Below are 23,787 nucleotides of genomic sequence, written 5' to 3' on the forward strand. Positions count from 1 at the left end.
ATCGTACGATTTCAACATTCTCGCTCGCCCTGCGCGAGAAAAGTTTTCATTACAAGGCTGTAAAAATGCATGAAGCCATTTACAATGCTCAAGGGCGCTCTCACATTTCTGAAAATAAAACTGATACGAGAGATTTACGTTTCTCTCACTATCTTCTTTAAACTGTATGAGATACATCGACACGATATGAGAAATTAATCATTTTAGACAACAATAAAGAGCCGGCTATCACACATATTCACTTTAGATGCGTATTTGATGCAATGTTTGCGTAAGACTTCCCTTATTCTATTTTTTTTCTGTATTATTTTCATTAAGAAAGTCTCATCATTTTCCGGGGAACGGTCTGTCGTATGAAAGTAAAAAATACACGTCAAGAAGCGCGATACAATTGAAAATGCGTAACTGGCAGTGTTATTGTCTCAAACGATGATTAACATATCTCGGTCACATTGTCCATTCGAATAAAATGACAACGCCATTCATATACATCGACAACGGGAAATGTTTATTCATTGAAAAAAATAACGCGCGTAAGCCTTCTTCGCGATGAAAGCGAGAAAATATAAATGATCCGCTATCTGGTTAAACGTTAAGCTTTAACGTTCTTAAGAGTTTTTTATTTTTCGCGATAATATATAACGCTCGGTCTTTAATGACCCATTAAAGCGTTATCTATCCGTTGAATGAAGAAACGCCCGCGTTAATTGGTTTCTTGCGTGACGATGGCAGGTGTCAAGGCAGATACGTCATTCGTCTGATTACACCTGAGGATAAACAGTCTTCCCACCTCTTTCTCTCTCTTTCTCTCTCCGTCTTTCTTTCTCTTTATACTTTGGATGAAATTTCCGGCGCCCCCCAAATGTTTATCTTCCCGGGCGATTCAACGATTCGTAAGGACGCTGTTGAAGTATAACAAATATACCCTCTAGCTACTCTTTCCCACAAACAATTGAATTTATTGACAGTGTAATTCTAACGCGTATTTTGCCTCTCCGAATCAAAACCACCGCACGAGTTGTAAAACATTTGAAAATTATATTAATCAAAGTTAAATGGCGAATATTTGCACTGCGTTATTATTATGATTTGTCTTTGTGATAAATTAGTTGTCATGTTATTTCGATAAATTCTTCTACCTTTTGTGTGCATTGAATTGTTATTATTTTCCTTTCAATATTACTCAATAACTGGTTTGCTGCATGAAAGCGCTTTTATGTGATTTAAACAATATGCATTAAGAACGATGGTCCATTCGAGAAAGCTTTACTGTTCGATGTTTGCATTTTATACTTCACTTATAGAATTCAAAAGATATCTCAAATCGTCATTACAGATATGGATCGAAAAGCGACGTCAATGTTGACTTGCTAATGATGGAAGATTTCCTATTCAGATCGACAGAACGAGATTCATTGTACATCTATGAAAAAATATTGAAGAGGTACTTTAAAATCCGGTGAGACATTAATAATTTGAAGACAATTCTCCATAAAGGTAATATAATTCTGATCTTTCTGATAATATTACTGAGCGCTTTTACAACATAGCTCGTTTTCAAATTGAATCGCGAGTTTCTTTTTTGCCAGGGTATCACAAAATCTCTGACACAGATCGCAAAAATCCTCAAAGTTACGAGATTTTCAATCCCTCGAAAATTATTCCAAGTTTTAGCGCGAAGCTTTCGAGAGTTCTGAAAAGATTTAGAGTACAATGAGTCTCTTCTCGAGAGTCTAGAGTTCGCAATTGAAAGGCTAGCGAGAATTTAATGCCGTAGGAGCTTTGATTTTTCCGGGTTGCGAACAATGCAAAATTAAAGCTGGGAAATTTAAAAAAAGAATTGAAATATTTTTCAAAAGAGATACGCGCTCGTTCATCGTTCCAAGGAAGAAAGAGAATATAACTTTTTCTCTTTTTTTTGTATTCACGTGATACAAAATGCCGGACGGAAAAGTTTCATAAAATGATATGCCGGCGATGAAACAGTGAGCCCGACTAGAAGCTAAAAGCTTCTAATATGTCTCTAAAGGCCTCGAGGGAGCATTTCACAGCTTCATTGAATTATGCGCTTGATGTTCTTCACCGAGTGTCAATTGCGCAGTCGTTAAATGCCTTCGGATTCTCCCCGGCCTGAATGCATAAAATTTATTTCGACGTTACGTTGGAAATGTATTTATAACACCGACGCGGAAATCTGTGTAATTTCAACGCGAATATGGCGTAGTTTCTCGTATATTTATATACAGGGTGTTCAGAAATTCAATCGACAGATTTTCAGAGATTGTCGGGGGCACCATAAGAATCATTTTTTGCAAATGAACCTGAGGTCGGAAACGTGTCATTACATTACATCGCTACGACATACGGAGTGTTCGAAAGAGTCGGGACCTCGAAATATCACAAAAAATAGAAGTTTTACAAAAAATTGTTTCAAACAAAAGTTGTAGGGTGTAAAAAGGTCTATTTACTGGCGCCATGTGTTTGACCTTGGATGGCGTCGCCAAGGTCACGACAAGGCCACCTTGAATTTTTGAAATAGAACCCTCCACTTTTTATTGCATATTCTTGTAGCCCTTCTCGAGACCTTTTCAAAGCACTAATTTTACCAACTTTAAGTAAGCCGTTTCGAAGTTATTGAAGTTATAAAGTTTTTCCTGATAAGTCGACGACTGTAGCTATCGTATTATTATCCGCGAATGAAGGTAGAAGTGGTAAATGATGGTGGATCTACTTTTATAACCGATGCGTATGATATTTTGGGCCATTTTTTATTATAGACATTCGAGCAAATAAAAACCTTCATTTTTTTGTAGACTTGAGTTTGTACTCCAAATAGTACTGTTGTGCACTGTTGTTAAAGCACGTATCCGATTGAAATCATCATCTAGAAAATAAAGTATTTTATTTCTGATTTCTAATATGCAATAAAAAGTGGAGGGTTCCATTTCAAAAATTCAAGGTGGCCTTGTCGTGACCTTGGCGACGCCATCCAAGGTCAAACACATGGCGCCAGTAAATAGATCTTTTTACACCCTACAACTTTTGTTTAAAACAATTTTTTGTAAAACTTCTATTTTTTGTGATATTTCGAGGTCCCGACTCTTTCTAATACTCCGTATGCCGTAGCGATGTAATGACACGTTTCCGACCCCAGGTTCATTTGCAAAAAATGATTCTTATGGTGCCCCCGACAATCTCTGAAAATTTGTCGATTGAATTTCCGAACACCCTGTATATATTTATGTATTTACGAAGATAATACTTAAACAATACATTCCATTCGATTACAATGAAACATTTATTTATTATTTGCCGTTTTATTGTATTATACTTTATTCACGACGATTTCATAGCTGAAAGAGTGAACATGAATTTAACATGCCGATGTATGAAAAATATATAAAGCACATGCGTAGTTAATATCGCATGCGCGCGTCTCGCCCGTGTCAATAATTCATTAATGAAAATATCGTAAAATGTCACAAGACCGGATCCGTATTTTCATTTTTCAAACTATTTCGTGACACTGCATTCGAAATTATCGATAAACAGCGTCAAATATTTTTTTTTTTTTTTAATTCATTCTCCTGCTGCTCGTGCTGTGCAAATTTTACAATTCGTATAAATGCGAAGGCGTTTATTTCGCGCGTAAATCGCAAAACAACAAAGAGGAATAAAGAGGACAATTGAAACGTCTCTCTTTAAATTTTCTATCCGCAAAGTCCGTCTCTCAGTCATTAGTATTGTCTGGGATTAACTCGGAGGGGGCGTGATTCATTAAGTAGAACGGAATTGAATAGTCGACTCACCGAAGGAGATGAGGCCGCTGTTCAGCATAGACAACTTGATCTGACTGGGAATGGAGGCGAGACTCTGTCCGGGATTTAGGTGACGCTTTCTGGGCGGTTTCTCCGGGGCTCGGGGCGCGCTTCTGCTTCTGTGATGATGATGATGCTTCCTGTGCGAGTGGGAATGCGAATGGGAACCGGCGGCAATCGAAGTCGCGCCTGTACGATCGGAACCGATGCTGCTCAAACCGAGAACGCCACCGCTAGTCGATTGCGTTCGTAGAGACGACATGTTCTGTAAAAAAACAACGAAAGGGAGCAAAATTAATAAAATTATAAATTACATCGGTTTAGATTGTACTAAAATGTATATAAATGCATAACACAGTATTTGTACGAACAGAGAAAGTGCACAAAAGAAATAAAAGAACGAATAATTTATTTGAAATTTAAATTTTATTTATTTATTAAAAATAATTTTTCTTTATTTTATTTTGTTTTTCAAAAGATTTTTAATTCTGTACATATATTTGTAATGATACTTTGATTCTTTAAAATTGTTAATATTTCTAAAGTTAATATTTCCAAATCCTTTTATATACAATTGATTAAATTAATTTTAAAGCGACACAAAATTTAGAAGTATTTTATAAAGTTAAAGATTGACATTTTAAACATTTTAAAATACAAAAATAGTAATTAAAATAAAATAAAGTTTTCTAGTTTAAATTTAAAAAATATAGTTAAGGTACATAAATGATATAAATACATTGAATCCCTTAACCAAACACACATACACATACATATACAACTTTACAAGTGCACTAACCGAATTTAATACATATATATTCCTCGCCATTCTCGTACGAAAAAGAAAGATAAACATCGAAAAAGAGATATCGAATATTAATCCTTCAATATTTACATGCAGACAGCCTATATGTTCAACGTTAAGCGGCGATCGACATTGTTTGTATGTTATACACACTGTTCCCCGAAGGATTATCATTGTCCTCGTTACGATCCATCGCGTCCTGGAGCATGCCGAGTGACGCGTAAGCATGTTGATGAGAGCGACCAAGGAAGTGAGAAGCATCAACCGAAACGATGAGATGATGCGGCTCTCGCATTTCCCGGAGAACATATATTTCAAGCGACAACGAATACTAATGCTCGAATGCGACAGGACTTATTAAAGACATTTGCGACGACGTAATTATGCATCCTCGTGAACGGGCTTATTATTCTTAATCATTTCCCGGAAAATTTCTCCTTTCCTCAAGCGAGTTACTGAATTTCGCAGACAAGCGTCTAAAGCAAATAGCGATCTCAGCCCACTGATCGTTTCACGTGACATGGTAGAAAATAGAGACGACCGGATACGGTCAGCTGACAACGTGACGCAGAAAATCGCGCGTCGTATTTCCTGTGTGTTTCCCCGACGACTATATTTATCGCTGCGGCGTAATAAGTTAATAACCTGCGTGCCCTCGGTCTCGCTCTCGGACACCAAAAAATGGCGTTAACGAGTTAAGTGCCAGTGCCATTTAATTTTAATCTGATAATAATATAATCCAATCAATAACTAAATAATGAGAGAAACATTATGAAAAAATAATTATTATACTGTTATTATTTTAAGAATATACTTGAAATTATGGTTTGAAACACTCGTTACATCTTATTCATGTATCTAAGTAATTTTGGTAGGCTACACTTTCTCTAAAATTATTATTCTCACGCAGTAACCAAACGTAATATTAATGGATTAAATTCGAAAAGTATTTAGTTTCAATTTACAACAGTAGAAAGTTACAAAAAATTTTTAATATGGAAATTTTTCTAATTATTCGAAAAAATGCTGTAAATGGTTGTTATATTTAAGTAATGCGTATCTAATTAATTTATGTATATTATAATAAAAAAGAGATACAGATTAAGTATAACAATAATTAGAATAAATACCAAATTAATTTATTAAAAAAATTTATATATATAGATATATAAAATTTTTAAATATATTTTTAAATATATATTTTAAAATTTTTACAACTTATATTGTTTATAATCACATTCTCATTTAAAAAAATTTTTAACAACTTTGCTACTCTTTAGAATTCTCTTATTGTAATTATCGAGTCTATTGACAAGATAATATTCTATGATTGTCTTGTTCATTCATTGCGTTTCATTCAGTAAATGCTGCCCATGTCCCTCCAGTTTCTATTAGCAACGATGTACTTTTAATCGCATTTGCATCCAGGAAAATCCGAGAATATATAATACTATTAAAAGTTACTTTACTGGGTCTAACATAACTTTTTTAATTGAGGATATACAGAGTGTCAATTAACAAATTAAGAACCTAACTACAAATGCTATTCTTATAATGTCTTTTATATTAAATTAATTCTTTCTCTCTTATTTTAATACAATATTTAAATCTCATGAATATTTTTTATATTTTACACTTCTAATGCATTTTTAACGAGATTCACATAAGGGAGACTTATCTTTAAAGTTTACTTTTATTTATTTCGAATATATATGCATATATATGCATGTATATGAACAAAATAATTTTCAACACATGAAAGTTTAGGAAAACTATCTCGCGTATAGTTGCTAGTATGATACAATTGAACTATTATGCACATGCAATTAGTACAAGATGCAGGAACTATTTCTTCCTCGATGTAGTGCTGAATTTCCCTTATTCATTTTCCCTAGCGCGCAGGATAACTCGGATTACTTGGACTCGGAAACACGCGCGGCTTCTAAAAGGAACAATTTGTAGAGACGATATTTCTCACAAAGCTTCGTAATAAATCTCTCATGCAAATTGCTCAAAATATTTTAATCCTTCACAGGCAAAAATATGTGCCTCTACGAATAATGACGAACCGTTTTGATATATAATGTAAATATGACTGTATCTTTTTCCGTTCATATTAATCAAATCGAATTTTTGAGAAAGGCGCAAATCAAAGAAGCTAATAAAAAATGCAATTTAGAACTTATATATATATATATGTGTGTATTTCTGAAAAGTTTTTATAAAAGTAAAGATAGAGATGTCCATGTTTTGACGCAACTTTCACGGAAGCATTATTTATTGTACACTTAGCACCGCACCTCTTAATTTATCGGCAAGAAATTGAAAAGAAGTTAGAAAAGAGGGAAGAAGGGAGAAGTGGACAATACGATTTCTTCTAAAAGTATTTAAATTAGTGCTGCAACTGGGGCAAATTTCTTTCTTTCGCAGCTGTTCGATCTCGGTCGCGGAAAATTTCGATCGATCGGCGTAACGTGTATTCGATCTCCATATATAATTATCGAATTACGTCGCACTGATACTCACGAGTTTAATCCGTCACCGTCGCGTCCGATGATGGATCTCCGTTGTAATGGCATGAAACAACTTCAACATTATCTATCCGTACGCGGCGTGTGTTTTCAAGAAAGTTAGAATCGTTTCATCGCGATTGAATTTGATTTCCCGGGCTCTTTCGTAATTTCTATCAAGTTGAATGCGATTAAATACACAAACGCGAGTTAATAGAATATCGGCAGCATCTAATTACAGTGTGCAATTAAACAGTGATTCTATATACTCAATTGATCGAACTTCGTATGCAAATACATGCATCAAAGTAATGCGTTTTACCAAATGTGTAGAGTGTAAATAAAAATAAGAATCATATATATAAAATTCAATAAAATTTTGTATCTGATGCTTCATAACTTTTAAATTATTTGTACATTTTTTAAATTTATATCAATATATTAAATATAATTTTTTTTTAAATAACTATGCGCTAGCTAATGATTACAATTAATAATTTTGTAATATGTATATTATGAGAAAGAGAAAGAGAGAGAGAGAAAGGATGGCCCTTTGTTTGCTTAATCGACCGAAAACTACAATTAACAATTTATTTCTCTGTATCTAAATTTCGATCGCGTTCTAATAGCTAAATCAATTAATAATTAAGCAGCAAAGATTATGCTCGATCGAACGGAAAAAGCTAACAATACATTTTGTCGAGCTATAATTTAGATGTTGATCGTTGATAACGCATTAACTATAATTATTAATGGCGCTAACTTAATTAAATGATTTTTGCATACATTAATCACCATCGGCGCTTAAACAAGTCGTTTATCAAAATGTACAAGGCTCGTTTATCGGGATCTTTATTATCCGCGATAAACTATTCGATGGATGTACTTAATCGTGTTTTGCCTCTCGTTCACAAAACGCGGTGGGTAATAAATTAGAACTCAAAAGTACTTAATACCAGACGAGCCATCATTTCGTTGAGGGCGGACGTAGAAGGGCGAGAAAACCACGTCGTCTCTTTTTCTCCTTCATATCCCTTTGCCAAGATATATATTGTTTTTGCCTACGATATACCGTTTGCTTCTTTAGGAATCCTCGACTTTATTTTATCGTCTGACAGCTAGAAAGGTGGTGGGAGGGAATGGTAGTACAAAAATACTCGCAAAAACATCGACTAAGATAGTACTCTTTCTCTTTCTCTCTCTTTCTCTTCGCATAGACCATTACGATTTTCGCAACCGCATACCGGATGTTACGCAACTTCCTCTGCTCCAGATTAATTTCTTCATATTCGTACATTATTCCGGTAATTTATCATTATCGTTACGATGTTCGTTAACTGTATGTTATATTTTACGATGTTCGTTAACTGTATATTATATTTACCCACTGATTAAATTTAATTCGGTGTCTCGTGATTTAACTTTTGGATGAATTATTCATGTATGCAACATACTGCACCATTGCGCGTATTTCTTCAACCTGGGAAAAATTCTAGGAAAATACGCGAGGTGGGTTAATTATCGTTTTTGCATACTTTGCTCGCTTTTAATAACTTTCGTCGATCGGATGAGAATAATTTCACAAAATCTCTATCGTATTCTAATTTCAATTTAAAAAAAATTCTTTTTCGATCTATCAAGAAGAAAAATCTAATTTTCAAACGTATACAAAATCAGTGAAATTTCTTTAAATCTGTACAACGATGCAAGCTAACTTATTTTCGTGAGTGAATCTTACAAGGTCTTCGGTTCTCGCTCGAAGCGGTACTCCTTTTGTAAATTTAAATAGGACTCCAAGTTCTGCTTGGTGCTCGCGCGAGGATTATAATTGCTCTCATTTGCGTTTCACTTCTCTTTACATTCGCGAACGTGCCCTGGCAAAACTTTCGTAGTTCTTATTTATCGCTCTGTAAGAAAGAGCGTGAGATTCTTTCTCGAGCGATTGCACTGCTATAATTTTACAGCAAGTGTGTGCTGCATATATGTAAACATACGCAAACAACACGCATTCACATCCGGCACTTTCGAATAAGCCTTTTTCATATGGCGTTTATATATATAAGTTGATGGAAATGAACAGCGAGAATCGTTATACGATCGCGTCGCCTTTATTGGACCTAGCAGTCGCGAAAAAATCGATAAAACGCTCGAGGTGAAGTCAATCGCTTCTTCATGTCAATTACGCGACTTGATTTTCTACAGCGATGGATTCTCTTCGTATTCCTAAGATAAGATCTTAATACCATTCGATTTCTCTCGAACTAAAATAACAAAACATCAATACTTTTTCAGTCTATAACAATTTTATTTAATAGGAAAAAAGGAGGTGTACGTAGATTCATTTTTCTACATTTATTACTTTTTTCTCTCACTCATTATAATTTTCTTGCAATAATCGTATGATATTTTTTTGCTTCTACATTAGACGTTATACGCAAACATAATTATTTGCAATATAAATCTAAAGGAAAGAGCAGAGACATGTTTAAATTAGAATTACGAGAACGAAAATTGCACATTACGCGCAGAGACAAATAAGTACGCGAGAGAATTTTTTTCTCAAATATATTACGAGCAGCGGTAAACAAGGCGATATGTCTCGGAATAATTCGCGGCATTTCCTTCGGAAAGTTCGTAAATAACGAGAAAGGGTCCGACAGCCTCATGAGGAAAGTTCTCAAGGTTCCGCGTGGGCATTCGTGCGATCTCGTCGCGAATATTTTTAAACGTTTTGTAAGCAGTTATCCCCCTTTCCCTGCCAAGAAAAATCCCTTGCCTCTTTCGAAGGCCGGTTATTGACCAGTATATCGGCCTCTGCATTCTTGTTCGAGGCTGTTATCGTTGTTCCGCCGGATACAAACGCATTGAACGTGTTGACGCCAATGTTATCAGTTCCACTTCACAAAGGAAAAGTGTAACGATCGCAGCAATTTTAGCTCCGATTCACTTTGATATTGTTGCAAGCGAGATGTATCTTCAAATGTCGCTGGAAATGCTGTATAAGAGTTGTTAGAAAAGTTTTGCAATTCAGTGTTTGACTCTCCATAATCAGATATCATATTGTGTATTGCCCGTACGTGTTAAAACATACTTTTGTGAATATTTTTAAATTAATATATATCAATTTATTAAAAAATTCAATTGTCAATCCGATCTTTTATGAAACGATAATACGTTTATGATTTTACATAAACAGAAATTTAAAAAAAATTAAATATGCGGTCTACATTTTAAAATAATTTTTGCAACCAAGCACATTTCTTGAAAGATCATTGAAAAATTCCTAAGATACAATTTTCGGTTTAAGTTTCCTCGTGATGTTCTAATATCACTATGCTGCAGTGTGATTCCAAAATCAATATAAAGCATGGCAAACAAAACCCAGATGTTTGGCTCCACGTCAAGTCAACGCACGACGGAAATCATTTATTTACTCTCAGCACGCGTCATGATCGAATGACCAAAGCAAAATAGCATTTCTGTTTTAACCGGAATTATATTTCGAAAAATTCTTTTAAATAATTCACTTTAGCAGGAAAAAAATATGGTAAAAAATATTTCAAAAAAATTATTTTTATATTTTTCAACAAATTTGTATTTTTGTAAGAAAGATAATTCATTGAGGGATTTAAAGACATAAGATTAAGATGAGAGAGAGAGAGAGAGATTTAATTATTATCATTAGAATTTCTCTTACGTTAAATATAGAAGATTATATGACAATTATAAATTAATTAATTTTATAATTCAATATATATATTTATTTAGAGGAACAACGCGAATCTTGAAGATGCGAATAATTGTACTGTAAAGTACACAGATGACAGTCTGCTCATATAACAAGTTAATCCACTGGCAAGGCTGGTCCACAACCTTCTGCGTCTACTAGCTTAAATTCGTACGTCATGCCGAGATTATATCTCTATTCATCGGTTCCATTTATAATCATTTATTCGAAACAAATTTATATAGATGAAATTAGTTTTAAAAATCGATATCGTATATCCTAATGATCATTTATAATTTTGATAAGAATAATAAAGTAAATTTGTAAAAGACATCGAGTTTAGGAAACTTTCGTATTAAAGGTACAAATCCAAAATCGAAATCGATTTTTTCGATTGTGCACATGTCTTTTAAGCATATCTTCTACATATAAAAATGTAGTTTCACAAATATGAAAGTCGATGAGCGCACTCGATCCGACAGCAGGAATCACAATCTCCGCTTTCGTGAAAAATTGCAGTCACGTATTCTTGCCTCTATTATTACCAAATACAATTTTTTTTCCTCTTCTATTGTAATTAAAAGAAAATTAAGAGAATAATAATTTTATTATTTTAAATAAAGGGATTTTTTATTTTAAATAAAGAGAATTTTTTTGTTTACTCTTATAAATATCTCATTAATATAAATATTCTAGAATCATGTAGAGTCTTGTTTCTTTTCTTTAGAAATTTTGATATGAATCAATCGTTAGATACTTTTTCAAAAAGCATATTTGTAAATGTTTCGAAAAAGCTTACTTTGCGAAATTTTCGCCAAGTGATATAAGCTCGATTGTAATTACAACTTGATTGTCGCCGTTACAAGCGTCAAAGGACATGGCTAACGTTACCTTTGAAACACGATCAAGATAAGAAGAGAACGTGTCGCGTTTCTAAAGAGAAGACAGAACAAGCGTGATGCACCCACAACAACTAGGCCTGTAAATTCTGGGGTCGAATCGTTTTCACGCGCTAATTAACAAAACGGATTACAGGCTTTCCCGCGAGATGCTGCGTATTTCGACGATTTATCACTGAATAATAATCACATAAACGCTTAAATCGGAGAGTTACAGCTCTCTCAGGCTGGTTGGCCGCTCTTAATGCTCGTCACTGAATAGTAGTCGGATTTATACGTTTGCAGGAACGCATGCGAATACACAATCGATAATCATATGGAATTCACATATATACATATATTTAACCACTCTGCAGAATTACATTCGTATGTAATACCGGTAATTTGAAAGGCATTCTTCTTCTCTTTATCGAGACATGCGATCGCTTTATTATTATATTATTTTGTATTTTATTTTAAATATGCAATAAAATAGCTGACCCATATAGAGATCGATGACGAGAACGTTTCTCGTTATTGCAAGAGTGAATTTCGAAATGTTTAATCTCATTGGAATAATTATAAAAGAGTTTAATTTCATGATAATTTAATTACATGAAAATATCTATATAATTTTTTATTTAATTTTTTCCTTTTTGTTAATAACATCTTTTATAATTTTATCCACTTAAGTTCTATATTCCATACAATAAACTTTGTTGCTTGGTAAATTTGTGTACATAATATAATCGGACACGTGTAACAGGCAACGCGGCGAGTAATTTAATACCATTTCGTTAATTATGCAATTTACTGTCGTAATTTCGCATGATATACAGTACGTCGCATTCAACACGCTTCTCACGAATCATAATCATCATTAAATAAAGCAAACATTTAGAAAATTACGATAATGATCCGCGGAGGGAATAAAACTTGCAACAAAATTAAAGAGAATCCCAGTTATTTATGTATCCTCTTCTCTTCTCTTCGAAAACTCACATGATCGATCAGAGGCGATATTTCGTCTTATTATCGTGATTTCTCTCCGCGTCCTCCGACTCGCATAATCGTTCACGCATCTCAGATTACTCGGCCTAATAATTTAAATTGCGTATGAATCAGGTGCGCGGAATCTCGCCGAAAATAATTCGGCGACTCGGGGATGAAGGGTGGGAGATAAGAATTGAGGGGAATTAATGTTTCGGCGTACATATATCAGCATCAGTAGCGAAACGAAAACCGACGATAAATCCTGCGAGAGTGCCTGCGAGATATATAAGGCGGTCATAAATATAAGGACGCGCAAATAACTGGCATTTTTAACCGACCGATTCTCTCCCTCCGCTATCCCCCGTTTGTCAGAAGGCAGTCACCCCCTGCGAAAAATCGAGCGATACATTGAACGTCATATTGCCTCCTCCACTTCTATTCTATCTACTCGCACATATATCCGGAATATTTCTTTCGCTCGGAGTTCGCATTCGTCGGCAAACGCAGTCGCTGATGCGTGTAAATAAAATGATAAATTTACGACGATGGATTTCTTTCCCGGCCTGGATAAACATACTCGCCAATTGTCAGATACTCAAAGTCTGGACATCGAATGTTCCCTTAAAATTCTCTTAAGACGTTGAAACTAATCATATGTCTAATCATACATTTCTTTAATAACTCGATCATTTTATATAAGACGCGATATAATTGTTTATTATCTCCTTTGTTAGTACAAGAATTAACAACATTCGTTAAACGATGATCGATCGATCATTTACTATGAAAGTTATTATTGCGAAAGATATAAAGTTACGTCTACAAATTGTTAGATCTGTAATTGGATCGATATAAAAATATATAGTTATCAAAATATTGAAAACCTGATATAACTATCAATACTGAAAATATAGAATAGAATCAATTCAGTTTATTACCTTCACTTTAGTAGGTATCTTACTTTGAAATGACTGGCGTAAACATTAAACGAAAGATTTGCGGCGAAGTCAACAATTGACGCGACACTTGCTGCCGCAAACACTCACATGAAAGCTATTGTTTGGATTTCTCTTCTGAATATCTAAGTCACTTTTAGAGCAAAGAGAAATTCTCAAATTTGGAAATTTGGAAATCTTTATGCGAAAAACGAAGAATTCTTAGATGTTTGAAGAACGCAATTCGCAATAATTTTGATAAACCCTTATATTTACATTATATTAAAATATTATAATTTATAATTTATAAAATTTATAATTTAATTTATAATAACTAATAAACTTTTATATTTATATCATGTTAAAATATCTTTTATTATACATAAAATTTATAATTATATATTTTTTTATATCACATAATATATTATGTGATTTCTATATCATAATTTTATATGCGACATATATTAGAAGCGATCGCGAATGGAATTCGGCAATAACTAGAAATAAATTACGACTCGAGTATTTCGCAGAATATTGGCAGAAAATATTGCCAACACTACGAGGTCCACTAGACGCGAGTATCTCGAATTTTCCGATATGCCTAGACCACTCGTCGATATTTTCACAAGCCGTGCATCACTTATGACACTTAAATCATGTGCACGCGCGACACACACGTATATAAAAGGCATGTTTATGCATTAGCAACTTTATAATAAATTAATAAGAATAATAGGGGTTCTAGAAAATAATATTTAATATCTTTGTTCCATTTCTACTAAAGAGTTCGCTTCACTATAATCCATTAAAATTTATTGATTCTAATTCCTCTTACCCTTGATTATACTTATTTCCTTAAAATTATTGACTTAAAATCTTTAAAATTTTTTCCATAAAATAGGAATGTAATTTTGCAACTTTTCGATAAATCTTCTCCAACGAAATATTTCAATTTCGTATTTATTGAAAAATTTTTGATTTAAAAAAAAAGGGGAAAAAATCGTGCGACACTTTACTACGTTTGATATAAGCAGACGTTTGATGGCATACTAGAGCCAAGAGGTGTCTCACTGACTAAAAATTTGTACATGTATTGCGAATTATCAGGTAATTTCAAGTAATTCCATGTAATGCACCATGTACTCTAAGTAATGCGACGTAATACGAAACAATTCCATGAAATATAAAGTAATTCTATGTAATGCAAATATATTTATTTATAATTTTTTATTTTGCAAAATATACATATTATAAATTTAAAAAAATGTCTTATTTTAAACTTTGTTCCAATTATTAATTAAAAAAAAATCTTTTATTTTAAACTTACGAACATGAACACATATAAAATACAAATAAAATTAGTACAGATCGGAATAAAATCATTAATGATTTTATAAATTATAATATTTAGTTATACATATATTTTTTAATTATTCATGTATATATTTATTTTATATATATATATATATATATATATATATATATTTTAATTATTCATGTATATATTTATTTTATATATATATATATATATATATATATATATATATATATATTTTAATTATTCATGTATATATTTATTTTATATATATATATATATATATATATATATTTTAATTATTCATGTATATATTTATTTTATATATATATATATATATATATATATATATAAAATAAATATATACATGAATAATTAAAAAATATATGTATAACTAAATATTATAATTTATAAAATCATTAATGATTTTATTCCGATCTGTATTAATTTTATTTGTATTTTATGTGTTCATGTTCGTAAATTTAAAATAAAAGATTTTTATTCTAAACTTATATATATATATATATATATATAAGTTTAGAATAAAAATCTTTTATTTTAAATTTACGAACATGAACACATATAAAATACAAATATTTGTACACATATTTGAGTTACGTATAGTTAATCATTATATATTCTCTTTAATTCTTTGTATCTTTTTTCAATTAATATTTTTTTATGTCTATTTAAATAAAACGGTTCGGTTCCAATTAGAGTAACTGATCCAAAGAATAAGTATTCATTTTGTACTATTTGAATATCTGTTTCTTTAGGCCATTTATAAACATCTAATTCGGATTTTAAAAACTTAATTTTTGTAGAATTTTCAAATATTTCAATGACTCTTCCAATATAGAATGTGTTATTATAATAGGCAGCATAATATTTTTCCTCATCCAAAAGTCTTAAATTGGAAACAAACTCTTGAGAAATTATTTCACATTCATTTACATGCTGTTTGATACGTTCACAAATTTCAACAAAGTTTGTGATTTTTGTTTGATTTATATCTAAAACAAGATTTCTTTTTGTCTTTGTTCGATCTAATCTGCTTGGAAAATTTGTTATTTTTTGTGGAAGCTAGATAATTTCATCAGAATTGCTGTTGTCATTTTGATTTGCCTCCTTAGTAATTTCACTCTTAGAAAAATCCGAGGAAAAATCCAAGAAAAGACTTGCATTATATGATGTTAGTTGATCATCCGTATAAAGTTGAGTACATATGAAATTAGAACTTTGTGATACATTTTCAATAAAATGAATTTCTTTTTGAATCGAATCATCAACACTTGATGAAGAACATAATGAGACACTTGATAATTTTTCAGCTTCCATACATGTATTTTCTTGAGTGCATTATCATACGGAATTATGACGACATTATTATTACATTCATCAGGTTGTTCATTAATATTTTTTTCTATTACATTAGATTTTGGATTTACTTGAAGAAAATTTAAAATATTAGAATTTTTTACCATATTTTGACTTTTTATTTTTAAAATGCGTTTTAAAATGCTTATTAAAATTTGAAAGAACCCATTTATATTTATTATTTTCAATTTGTGTAAATGTTTTAGAAAAAAAATTGCACTCTGTGCAATTTACATAAGCAGTTTGATTTTTTATTTCTATGCTAATATTATCTAAGTTAGAAAGAGTTTGTGATTTTTTAGCTTCATCATAATCGATGTTTTGTAGGAATTTAATATTATATGTAGGAATTTAATAATATAATTTGAAACTACGTTTTTAATATGATTAACAGCTTTAGATTTATCGTCTTCAGTTAAATAAGAAGATTTGTTTTTAGATGTCTTAATTGTATCATCAAAATTATTTTTATTACGTTTTATATTTCTATCTTTATTTAAGCATTTACGTTTATTAGACGTGCTTTGATGTTGTGTACTAACGTCACATAAACATTCTAAATTTTTTTCTTGAGTTTTTTCAAGAATAGTAGATTCAAGAAACTTTTTACTACTTTTAATTAATATATTTAATAATTCTTTACGCCTAAATAAAATTTCAAAATATTGTTCTTTTGTCGTGTATATACCAAAAAAATCTTTTTTTTCTTCAGGAGTTAACAATAAAGTTAACTTTTCTTTGGCAAAAGTCTTTCTTCGTTTATTTTGCTTATTGATATGATATTGTCATATCCAGTAAAAAGGAGAAGTTGCTTCAAATAATCAGGAGATACAATATCTTGTAGACTGAACTTTTCTATAAGTTTAACATCGACAATATGTGAGTGGGAATGGTTCTGAACGGCCGTACATGCATACAGACACTGTGTACCGTCCAAAATGACCCCCACTCATCCCCATTCCTATGCTATCGATGCTGCTTCAGACGTAAGCGCGGTAAAATGCGAAATAATACAACGTAATGCGAAGTAATTCGAAGTAATGCAAAGTAATTCGAAGTAATTCGAAATAATTCGAAGTAATTCGAAGTAATGCATAAGTAATTCCAGGAAAAATGTACATGTATTGCGACAGTGAGACACCCCTTGACTAGAGCCGTTGCACTTTTATACGCGTCAACGTCGAGAGATTGATGTCGACGAGATTTTGGCGAGAGGACATTTCGCAAAAGCGCGGAAACGAGACGCATTGCATTTTTCTCCGCACATATCGACTTGTAAAGGAAAGAAATATCCTTCATTTCATGATATTTTCTCAATAAATTATTTCTCGCGGTTTTCTCGAACACGAGAAAATTGTGATATCTCATAATATGTGGCAGAGAGATGTACATTAAACGCATCACGATCGATTATTAGTACACTAATAAATATTTCTTGGAAATTGCAATTATTTTTACAATAATCGTTATAGAATAGAACTGGTCGCAAAAATATTATTAATAAATATTGTTTATAAATATTATTTATAAATATTATTAATTTGAAAATGAATCAATTTATATATATAACCGATAATCTCTCAACACAAGCAATTCTGTATTTTCAACTTAATTTATTCAAAACCACGACCTTCCTGTTTTAAATTAATTCATAACGTTGTCTAATTAGATATTCGAAAAAATTGTACATTGTCGAAACAATATGGACAGTGTACTATCTCTGACTTGACATAATAAATGTCAACATGAGAGCTTTGCGTCATGTGCCAGCGTTCGGAAGCGTTATAATTTCATCGGGCATAATTTTCGGCGCCAACGGAGAGAAGAAACGCGGTGGGAAATAAATTTCCATCGTTTTGGCTCGCTGAAAGATATATATATACATAAATTCGACAAATTTTTAGCATAGAAACCGATAAAACACTCGTAATAATATTGATTTCCGTAGATTATTTTTTGCGTGTGACGCAGAGACTAAGATGATATATATGATATCAGACAGCATAATGGTTATAATTAATTTTCTTCCTTTGTTACATTTTACTTCTTATTACGTGAGAATTAAAATGACTTAAGATTCATGATCGAGAATGAAGCGGAGAATCGGCCGAAAGTTAATTATTGAAGATCGTCGGTAATCGAGCCTAAAAGGATTAATTAATTAATTACATCAATATATGAAGATTAACTAACTCCAACTCTTCCTAAATTACAGTTACGACGAAACGCGATTAACAGAATTTAATCAACGTTAACCCACTGACTCTAAAACCTTTCGTCTCGTTTATTCGCGACCCGATGTCTGATCGAGCGCGATCCGCTATCACTTCCCGAACTCGCTATCGCGAAGGAGTTGTCGCGCCAACGTCCTGTTACTCCCTCGTTCTGCGTAATCGCGCAATTTTAATTAGGGGATTTCCCGCGCGAAAATATCCCCTATATATATATATATATAAGAACATTGAGAACATTTCACTCGGCGCCATGCCGAGTCTTGCGCTTTTGTAAGCCATCGTCTCGTCGTCGTCGTCGTCGTCGTCACGCAGTTACATCATCGAAAACAACGCGTAAACGCGTCGCGTTTATTTCCTACCCAGCAGCAGGGCAGAAGGAGAAGGAGGGAGGAATGCGAACGCGTAACAAATTATATCCTCGCGAAATTTACGGCACGTGAGCTCGTCGCGAATTCGTCTTCCCCGTTCGTGCTCCGACCAGCAACGTATAGAAAAATATTGTACGATGAAAAATTAAGACTTGAAAATAGATTAATCGTAGATATTCATTCCAATTTTCTCTTTGTAAGTTATATGAATCGCATAACTTAGATTAATAATAAAATTAATAATAATTAATAATAAAATTATTATAAAAATCTCTTCTTAAAATGAAGACGTTTTTTCCGATTTTTTTTATACTTGTGTTATCATTGTGTCGCTATTTTTAATCGATTTATTACAATGTATTATTGATTAGTGATTATTAAAATATTTTAGTTAGTGATTATTAAAGTATTTTTATTTTTGTTTATTAATGTGAGGTATATATTGTATTTATTTTAAAGGCGTTTTTCTTTTCAGCGTTACTTTTAAAAAAATATCTATACCTATTATATATTATTTAAAAATATCTATTATACTCCTAATGAACTTGTATTTCATAGAAAAATATATATCAAACGCGCGATATCTTGAAGCAAGATTAAAGAAACGCTTTTCTTAGACTTGCGAAAATCGCGCGAGTTTCAACTTATATCCGGTCTTATCGTTCCGCCTGAACGTACTTGGTACACTTTACATATAGAAATATAATCATACGTCTTCCGCATACATCGTTAAGAGTTAAATGCGGGAACGTGACTTGGCTGAAAACCGCGAACCCGACTAGTCACGTTCGGCATTTCTAGTCGCTGCCGCGCAAGCACCATTCCACTCATTTACACTAAACCCAAACAAAGCTTTGACACTTACTGCGGCCGACGCTACTACTCATCTCTCCCTCTAATTCGTCTCTTCACGACCAGAAACACGCGACGTCTACTGTAACACATATATATAACACACCGGGTGGCTGTAACGTACCATATGACGCGGCTGCCTGCGAGTTTGACAAATTACCGCGAGTTTTCCCCGCGTCTCCTTCGTGCGGTCCTTCCGGGATGCTGGGGGTCTTGAGAGAGCGTTCTTGACTTCTCTTCTTCTTCTTCCTCCTCTTCTTTGATCAGCACCGTGCACCACGCGCCGCAAAAATACCCCGATCGCACCACTACCCCAATGTCAAGCAACAATCCCCAAAGATGAAGACTACCCTCGTTGCGACGCAACGTGACGCGATCCCGCGCGCCCCCGGATTGCTCGATGCTAATGATCGATCGATCGATCACCGCGCACCTGGATCACCCTCGAGTCAACGACTGTTACTATGCGTGCTTGCGTGGTTTCCGGCTATCTCTGTCTCTCCTTTTCTCTCACGCGTGCACTGATCACTCATCCATCACCACCACTTCCAGCGGCACGACACGACGACGGGCGGCGACGACGACGACGACGACGACGACGACGTGGACGATCGCGAGGTCGGTGGCGGACTGGCGCGGGACGACACGCGAGTCACCGTCGACGACGAGTCGAGTCGCTCTGACGAGGAGATCCTGGGGGGCCGTCGGGCTGGCTGGCTGGCGGCGGGTGAGACGCGAGGTGGGTTGCTCGTGGAGAAAGAGAGACGTAGAGCGAAGAGAGAAAGAGAGAAAGAGAGAGAGGACGAGCGGCGACGGGGGCGGACGACCTCGAGAGGGGAGGAAGGGACGACGGCGTCGGCGTCGGTTCTTCGCCGAGGGCGTGGTCCTGATGATGAGCGCGTTGTACCGGAGGCAGAGACGGGAGAGCCGAGAGCGCGGGTCCAGATGCTGACTGCTGATGCTGACCGGTGCCGGCAAGATCTTCGCGGTGATTCCTGACCGAGAAAGCCGAGCGTCTCGATGCTCCGATTCCGTCTCATTGTGACTCTGCGAGATTCGAGATTACGTAATTATTAAATTTATCGCGAAAGATGCACCTCAGTAGTATTGCATAACTGCTACTCTGTAGACTATTTTCTTCTCTTTTGCTTGTTATAGCCGCTGTATTGCTTTTATGGAGGTTTTCACGCTTCAGAATCTATTCAGAAAGAGAACAAATATTCTTCATATTTCGACGATATTCTGATATATCTTTGATGTTTGATCTAAGACGAGTTATGATATAATCATGAAGCTAATATAAAAAATTAATTAGTAGAGAGAGATTCATCTGTGTCACTCAAAAATCAAAGATTTTAGTAGACCAATCAAAAAATCAAGTCTTCTGAAAAATTCCCATATTATCGATGAAAATTCACTTTATTCTAAACACGTTGCTGTTATCTTTCCTCACATTCGTTTCGCCAAGATTTCGGAGCAGTATGAGGCACACATTCGTTATCGTCGTGTTTCTTACTCGAGAACAGAGGGAAACAGAAACGGGAATGAAATATCGTCTCGTTACACTTTGCATCCTCTCTTTTTCCACGCAACTTGCGGCACCCATATTCTTCGTTCATTGGAGCGAACGACTCATCTCATTCTCGATGTTCGAGATTTCACGGTGTTTTTGTTTCGCGGACAATGTTTCATTAGTGCAACGCGTTCGTTATCATTAAACGACAAATGGCACGACGGGGAGCGCGTTCGCGTTTGCCGTTATTCGTCGTTTCGGAGTCGTTACACAAGCTTCGCTACAACAGAAATTAATCAACGTTGTTGTATAAATCCCTTTTCGCCCTTGTTGTTTTATCACCGACGGATTGCGTCGTAGCGCATGTTCGTCGTAAACCAAAAAAAACGCAATTACCCCCGCAAATGGCGATGTCTTTCGCACGTACGTATTATGTGCGCGTAAAATGGACTTGTACGCCTCATATATAAGATATCATAAATCTTTATACACAAATTGATGTCATAATTTTTAGCAAGTCATATTTAACAATATCGTGATAAATGTTACCAAAGAAATTTTAACGAAATTATTAGAATAAATTGGAATCCATAGAGTAAAGTTTACGACGAGAAATTCTTTTCTAGCGAGAACAAAGAAGAAGATATAAAAATGTATAGTTCCGTAAATTGATTTCAATTATTTTGGTAGCAGTTAAAAAATGTGTTTGCCAATGTAATCCGATTTCAATCTTGAAATCTGGATTGCACAAAGATGGAATATTTCTTTCTTAAATATCTTTTAAATCAAAGCGATATTTGTAGATCGTTTACGATATTCATAAACGTAAAAACACCTTCTAGAGAATGGATTTTAAAAAATGTCCATCGATTACTGTGCCTGTAAATTCAATTCCGCATGTAAGTATAACATTCGTGCGATTGATAGTCACTAAGAGAGACAATGCAAAGAAGTAGCAATTATAATCTTCTGATGCAATTGTGTCTCGATTGGTTTGAGAGCATCGCAACGCGAAAGTTAGCATGTAATTAAAGTTTCATGTTTAACTGAAAGGGCTCGCATCTAATACATAAATTATTCAGATCGATGATCTAGAGCTGCAGATATTATAGTAATAAACAAAAAATTTATGCTTCAAATAATTCGCACGTATCATCTTATATTCATATATATTATATATACATATGTATGCATACAACAAATATATAATAAAAGAGAACGCAAAAGATTGATATAAGATATATTGAATGAAAATAAAAAAAGTTTCAATGTTACGTTAATATAAAGAAGTTTGCGAAATAAAATCATAAAGTTGTAAACAGAATTATATATACTTTTGAGACGATTTCTATTAATCAAGATAGTCGCAATACACTCCTTTCATCTCTTGAAAGAAGTTTTCCAATTTTCTTTCTAGAAAACTGATGTATAATATACAGCGTGTCTCCCAAAGTTGAACAATCAAACTTTGCCAGTATGTTCTATGGATAAAAACAAAAAAAAATATTATTATAAACAATGATCCCAAAACGCTTGTAATAAAAATATTAAACATGGAAGACATAGCAAACTCGCTGTTGGAATATAAAGGTATAAAAATAAATGTTTATGTATTCTAATTTATTTTAGCTATGTTTCTTTTTCTAACTCGATTTCTATTCAGGATATTCTATATGCATAATTTATATATGCATAATTTAATAACAAAACGAAAAATCTTTTATACCAATTGACAAAAACTATTCTGTGAATAGTTTCTCTTATTGATACATGTCGCAGTTGCTTAATTTCGAATTTTTAACGTTTTATTTAGACAACTAAAATATATTTAACAATAATTAAATTTTAAAAGTTACACGAATATAGACTTATCTCTATCTGACATTCAATTATTCATAATACTTTATCAGGTTTCTGAAATAATAAAAGTATTCTAAAACTGTCTGTTAAATTTTCTCTTTTTAAGCACACCATTCACGATGATTGCCATTCATTCTGAAGCGCAAAACGTGGTCGCTTGTGCGAGCGCAGGCTCGGATTTAAAGCGTCGCAATAAATTATTACCGGTATTATTCCGTCGCGATGGCAAAGCTAGAGAAAGAGGGAGGGAGGCGCGAGTTTAATCCACCGTCAGAGCTTCTGTCAGTGGCAGCTCGCGAAACGCGCTCCGAAAAGCAGACGTGGACCTGACCCAATTGGAAGCGCATTTCGGGGAGCACACACACACACACACGCACACATACACACACACAACACAGTCGTAATAAAACGGTTAGGTGACATGCCTGACGGTCCACGTCGGGCAAGGTTAAACGCCGACCCTCGCGCCGAACTTATAAATAACCGCGATATACGCGTTTCCTTCCTTCTCTTTCTCTTTCTAGCCGCCAACGCGCCGGGAACGAAAGAGAAGCTCGCCTGCGAATATGCATCTCCTCGTTTCCCGATCTAATTGAGAAACG

At 33.8% G+C, this 23,787-nt stretch overlaps 1 protein-coding gene and 1 long non-coding RNA gene across 4 annotated transcripts in view; one reads left to right on the plus strand and one right to left on the minus strand.

Annotated features, from left to right (window-relative positions):
* Positions 1-20,456, minus strand: part of Ptp36e (protein tyrosine phosphatase 36E) — a 67,131-nt gene extending 46,675 nt beyond the window's left edge. Inside the window, exons 1-2 of one of the 2 annotated variants that reach the window (XM_083102972.1) lie at positions 19,937-20,456; positions 3,810-4,083 (exon numbers count right to left, since the gene is read on the minus strand). In XM_083102972.1, coding sequence (XP_082959098.1) covers positions 3,810-4,083; positions 19,937-19,939 — 277 coding nt within the window. In that variant the 5' untranslated portion in view covers positions 19,940-20,456. Of the gene's footprint in view, positions 1-3,809; positions 4,084-19,825 lie in introns of both variants that reach the window. The other variant, XM_083102973.1, reaches the window with a different exon arrangement.
* The window catches only part of LOC145973514 (uncharacterized), a 106,830-nt gene extending 83,927 nt beyond the window's left edge, over positions 1-22,903 (plus strand). The window contains exon 3 of one of the 2 annotated variants that reach the window (XR_014439495.1): positions 20,365-22,903. This is a non-coding gene — a long non-coding RNA (uncharacterized LOC145973514). Of the gene's footprint in view, positions 1-10,901; positions 11,088-20,364 lie in introns of those variants that run through there. The other variant, XR_014439496.1, reaches the window with a different exon arrangement.
* The last annotated feature ends 884 nt before the right edge of the window (positions 22,904-23,787 follow it).

Source organism: Camponotus vicinus, unplaced genomic scaffold (genome assembly GCF_025532165.1).
Source record: "Camponotus vicinus isolate PSW18456_S1 unplaced genomic scaffold, iyCamVici1.0 SCAF_6, whole genome shotgun sequence".
Lineage (NCBI taxonomy): Eukaryota > Metazoa > Arthropoda > Insecta > Hymenoptera > Formicidae > Camponotus > Camponotus vicinus.